At 54.6% G+C, this 4841-nt stretch overlaps 2 protein-coding genes across 3 annotated transcripts in view; one reads left to right on the top strand and one right to left on the bottom strand.

Annotated features, from left to right (window-relative positions):
• Trappc6a (trafficking protein particle complex 6A) overlaps positions 1-1420 on the bottom strand; it is a 7296-nt gene extending 5876 nt beyond the window's left edge. For both annotated transcript variants that reach the window (XM_029532237.1, XM_021219535.2), the window contains exon 1: positions 1309-1420. In XM_029532237.1, coding sequence (XP_029388097.1) covers positions 1309-1392 — 84 coding nt within the window. In that variant the 5' untranslated portion in view covers positions 1393-1420. The remainder of the gene's footprint in view (positions 1-1308) is intronic.
• Positions 1421-1792: 372 nt separating this feature from the next.
• On the top strand, positions 1793-4065 carry Bloc1s3 (biogenesis of lysosomal organelles complex 1 subunit 3). Its single transcript, XM_021219789.2, has 2 exons — positions 1793-1836; positions 2528-4065. The coding sequence occupies exon 2, from the start codon at positions 2537-2539 to the stop codon at positions 3152-3154; it is 618 nt and encodes a 205-aa protein (XP_021075448.1). The 5' UTR covers positions 1793-1836; positions 2528-2536; the 3' UTR covers positions 3155-4065.
• The last annotated feature ends 776 nt before the right edge of the window (positions 4066-4841 follow it).

Here is a 4841-nt window from a genome sequence, read left to right as displayed (position 1 = left end):
GCCACCACTGATGCAGCACCGTGGGATGCAGAGGCTGACTGTACCACACTGGAGGCACAACGTGCAAACCAGACACAGGAGGGCCCATAATCCATAATTCCAGACAGAAGCAGGAGGATCACCAGAAGCCAGCCTGGGCTAAACAGTGAAAACCTACTTCAAGAGTCGGGTTGGGTTAGGGATACTCAGGGAAGAAAAGAGAGGAGGTAAAGAAAGAGAAAGCAGAGCAGCCTCTGCAGCAGGTCTTGAACTCACACACAGCCGTGAAAGGTCAAGCTGCCATGTAGCCTATAAAATCAGGGAGGATCCTGAGACCTGATGATCAGGCCACACTCCCACCAACTCTATTATCTCAGCTGTAGGACACCCCCCCCCCAGTACAGACACAGTTAGGAGCCCCCCGGCAAGCTCCTATCTGTGCAGACTCACAGAAAGCTATTTTAATCTCTCTCTCTTTTTTTAAAGATGGAATAATTTTTTATTAGATATTTTCTTTATTTATATTTCAAATGCTATCCTGAAAGTTCCCCATACCCTCCCCCGCCCCTTTTAATCTCTTTACTAGAGTCGCGGTGACACAGAGCAGAGAGGAAGCAGGCTCTCCCCTTCCCCGAGCCTGCCTCTGCACAAATCAGGTTCTTCATGACCTCCTTAGGATGGGAAGAAAGACAATGGGAGTATGACACACAGGAAGGCACAAAGAAACACATAAGTGGTAGGAATTATTATGGGTTACAATATTTCAGTGATCCCAGCGCCACCTTCTTACATTACCGGGTGGGGTCTTTACTCATGACAGGGGCAAATCCATACTCAAGGCACACGCCTTTAATCCCAGCACTTGGGAGGCAGAGGCAGGCGGATTTCTGAGTTCCAGGGCAGCGTGGTCTACAGAGTGAGTTCCAGGACAGCCAGGGCTACACAGAGAAACCCTGTCTCGAAAAACCAACAACAACAACAAAAAAAACCTCACTGTGTGCTGGGGTGTAGCGCGATCAGCACTTCCCCCCAGCACACAGGCAGAGGGGACACATGAGACGGGGTCCCCTCGGTTACGGTGCATTTTCTAAGGAGGAAACGGAAGGATAGGAAGGTTACGATGTTGAGTTGCATACTCAGTGGGTGGTGAGGCGAGTCCTCATCCGAGCCCAGTAACAGCCAATTACCCTAATTATCAATGGCGCCCCAGGACGAGGCCTGGAGCTGAGCGCCTTGCCCCGAGTCATCTCGTTCCGCCTCAGCAGGGACCTGCCCTAAGGCTCGATCCCACCCCACTTCTCCACCCCGAGGCCACGGCGTGCCGCTCACCCCCGAGCCAGGGTCCGGGTCCGGGGCCCACAGCTCCGCCACCATCTCGGTGTGCAGAAACTCGAATAGCACCGCGTCCGCCATACGCCGCCTGGCGACCCTCACACCTGCCCAACGCCCCCGGCTCCCATTGGTCAGCTCGGGAGGGAGACCCGATCTGATTGGTGATCCTCTGTAGCCCCGCCCACTTCTTGAAAACCGAGGGGGCGGGCCCACCGAGCCCCTTCCTTGGCCGCGCTGGTAACGTCTTCCGCCCTTACTTCGCTTCCATCCCTGTTCCCGAGTCTTCGGACATCCGATTGGCTGAGTCTCTGATTCCTGTGAGGGTCCAAGTGTAAAAATATAAATATATTCACGCGTTACACAGAATTTTCCTGAATAAGCAAATAAATAAATAAACCCACACTACGGAAGCGACTTGTCTAACCGCTTTCCTATTGGCCATACCTCGGCTCACGTGACGCTACGAGAGCCCGGTTCACTTCCGCCAGGCAGCGGACCCCTCGGGCTCGGAGCCTCGGAGACCGGGTATGGCCTTCCTTCCGGGACTCTGGTGTCGGTGGCTCTTGTGAAGTGTCCCCTCGGGCGGGTGTCCTTTCTGTGTTTGTCCTGGTGCCTATGCGGCCTGGTGCTCGCTGGCCAGGAGGACAGTGGAGGGTGTGGCCTGTGCGGGTGGGACCCTGGGAACTCTCGGTTACAAAGCTTTCAAAACTTACTTTATTATCGTCAGTATTAATTTGAGACAGGGTCTCGCTATGTATGTAGTGCTGGATGGCCTGCCACTATTGTAGGTCAGGCTGATCTCGAACTCAGAGATCTTCCTGCCTCTCCTCCGGTGCTGGGAATTAAAGTCGTTATTATTTTATATTATCTAATGTATATATAATACGCGCGCGTCTCCTAGCACGCGTGTAGAGCCTCAGAGGACAACTGTACCAGTTCGCTCCTTCCACCATGTGGGTCCCTGGGTTCGAACTCTTGGCGTCAGGCTTGACTGCCAGTGCCTTTTCCCAGCTGAGCCATCTCGCGGGACCTAGTTCTAAGGCTTTGCCTGGCCGGTCCTGGGTTTCCCCGGTGTGCACGCGAATGATAACAGGGGTGCACGATTCCAACCCATGGGTACACAAGAGGAAACTGAGGCCAAGCCAGGACTCGCTGGGGGTGGCGGTGAAGGGGCTGGGACTCGGGACCTCACGTCCGCTCGACTCCTCTTCTCCAGATCCGTGCCATGTCGTTGTCCCAGGGTCGGCGGAGAAGGCCGGGGACGGTGGTACCTGGGGAAGCTGCGGAGACCGACTCGGAGCTGTCCGCATCGTCTTCCGAGGAGGAGCTATACCTGGGTCCTTCGGGCCCTACGCGCGGCCGCCCCACGGGGCTGCGTGTGGCCGGGGAGGCGGCGGAGACCGACTCGGAGCCGGAGCCCGAGCCCACGGTGGTGCCGGTCGACCTGCCCCCGCTCGTGGTGCAGCGCGAGGCGGCGGAGACGTGGGGCGCCGAGGAGACCCCTGCCAAGGCGCCTGCGCGCTCGCTGCTGCAGCTCCGGTTGGCTGAGAGCCAGACGCGCCTGGACCACGACGTAGCGGCTGCGGTGAGCGGCGTGTACCGCCGTGCGGGTCGCGATGTGGCCGCCCTGGCCGGGAGGTTGGCGGCTGCTCAGGCCACCGGGCTGGCAGCCGCCCACAGCGTGCGCCTGGCGCGCGGGGACCTCTGCGCGCTCGCCGAGCGCCTGGATATCGTGGCTGGCTGTCGCCTGCTGCCGGACATACGAGGGGTCCCTGGTATGGAGCCCGAGCAGGACCCGGCGGGGGCCGAGAGCCTAGGCTGTCACTCTGTGTCCCCCACCTGACTCTGCCTCTTGGTGGACATTCGTATCACCCGTGGCATCTGACTCTGGTTTTGTTCCTGGATCACCGAGGCCTCCAATGTGTGGTAGCGTTTGATCAATGCCGACAGAAGCCGAATCCTCACATCTTCTTTGATTTGATAAGAATAATTATATTCTTAGCACAATTCTGGGATCCCCAAGCTAAGACTCGGCCCAGGTTCTGTGGCTATCAAGTAGCTTAGCCCCTACCCCTTCACTCTGGCCCTGTTTCCTAAATTCAGCTTTACTCTTAGGCAAAGCCGGGGGGTCGCTTTCTTTTGTTGAACCTCTCTGAGTTTAGGCTTTGGGGGGTAGGGGTGTCCCTCTAGTTTACATCTCTAAATGATGATCATTCCTGATCCGAGGATAGCTTCCTCTTACACACAGACCGCTGTGGCCAAATGCAGACCAACCTAGGCCTGGGTAGCAGTAACCCTAATTCTCAGGCGTTTGGGTCGGGCAGCGCCTCCTGGTGTTTTGATCGCTATAGAGATGTGACTCCACAGATAGGAATCTATGACTCAGTGTCTCTTTCTGGATGCTAAAAGGACTTGGATTCTGACCTCAATGGGCACCGAGGATAACAGGATCTTTTTGCCTCTTTGGGTTTGGCTTCTTTAGTCTTTTGTCTCTGTCTTAATGAGGATTCTCTGACCTTATGTGGAAGGGAGCTCAGTGGTATCCTGTATGCTTAGTGTGGGCAGCCCTGGGTTCAATTCCTAGTACCACCCTGCTTCAAAAGGAACAAGCTAACACAGTCTTAGATGCCTATGTCCCCTTTAAAAATTACCCGGCTTGGGGGTGGGACTGGAGAGTCTTAAGAGCACCGACTGCTCTTCCAGAGGTCCTGAGTTCAAACCCCAGCAACCACATGGTGGCTCACAACCATCTGTATTGAGATCTGATGCCCTCTTCTGGAGTGTCTGAAGACAGCTACAGTGTACTTACATATAATAATAAATTAAAATGAAATTTACCCTCTTAATTAATTCTAACTACCAGCTGACATGCTATTCTGTTTTTACATCAACTAGAGTCAGGGTTTTTATTGGAAATTAGGCGTGGAGATTGGGGGTTTAGGTCAGGGTTACAGCTCTTGCCTAGCAAGTGCAAGGCCCTGGGTTTGGTCCTCAGCTCAAAAAACAAAACAAAACAAAACAAAAACCTAAACCCCTGCCCTCCTCAAACACAAAGCATGTAACTGGTGCATGTCAGGCAGTGGTGGCACACACCTCAGTGCCAGCACTGGGTGGGCGGAGGCAGGCAGAGCTGAGTTCGAGGCCAGCCCGGTCTGTAGAGCCTGAAGTTCCAGAACTGTCAGGGCCACGCAGGAATCCTGTCTCAGTTTAAAAAGAGAAAAAGATTGTGTGCGTGTGTGTGTGTGTGTGTGTGTGTGTGTGTGTGTGCGCGCGCGCGTGTGTGCGTGTGCGTGCGTGTGTGTGTGTGTGTGTGTGTGTGTGTGTGTGTTTGCAGGCATGTTTACCTACTATGTGTGCTATATGCAGGTATGCCTATATGTTCAGGTGTGTCCACGTGTGTGTGTAAGCAGGTGTGCTTGCTTGTGTGTAGAGCTTCCTGTGTATGTGTGCTATATGCAGGTATGCCTATATGTTCAGGTGTGTCCATGTGTGTGTGTGTAAGCAGGTGTGCTTGCTTGTGTGTAGAGCTT

The sequence above is a fragment of the Mus pahari genome, chromosome 19 (assembly GCF_900095145.1).
Source record: "Mus pahari chromosome 19, PAHARI_EIJ_v1.1, whole genome shotgun sequence".
Taxonomy (NCBI): domain Eukaryota; kingdom Metazoa; phylum Chordata; class Mammalia; order Rodentia; family Muridae; genus Mus; species Mus pahari.
The sequence above is the reverse complement of the archived record's forward strand: the minus strand, read 5'-3'. Positions and strand labels throughout refer to the sequence as shown.

Excerpts from the sequence above, each read along its gene's own strand:
- Bloc1s3 (XM_021219789.2), top strand. The coding sequence starts at position 2,537 with ATGTCGTTGTCCCAGGGTCGGCGGAGAAGGCCGGGGACGGTGGTACCT.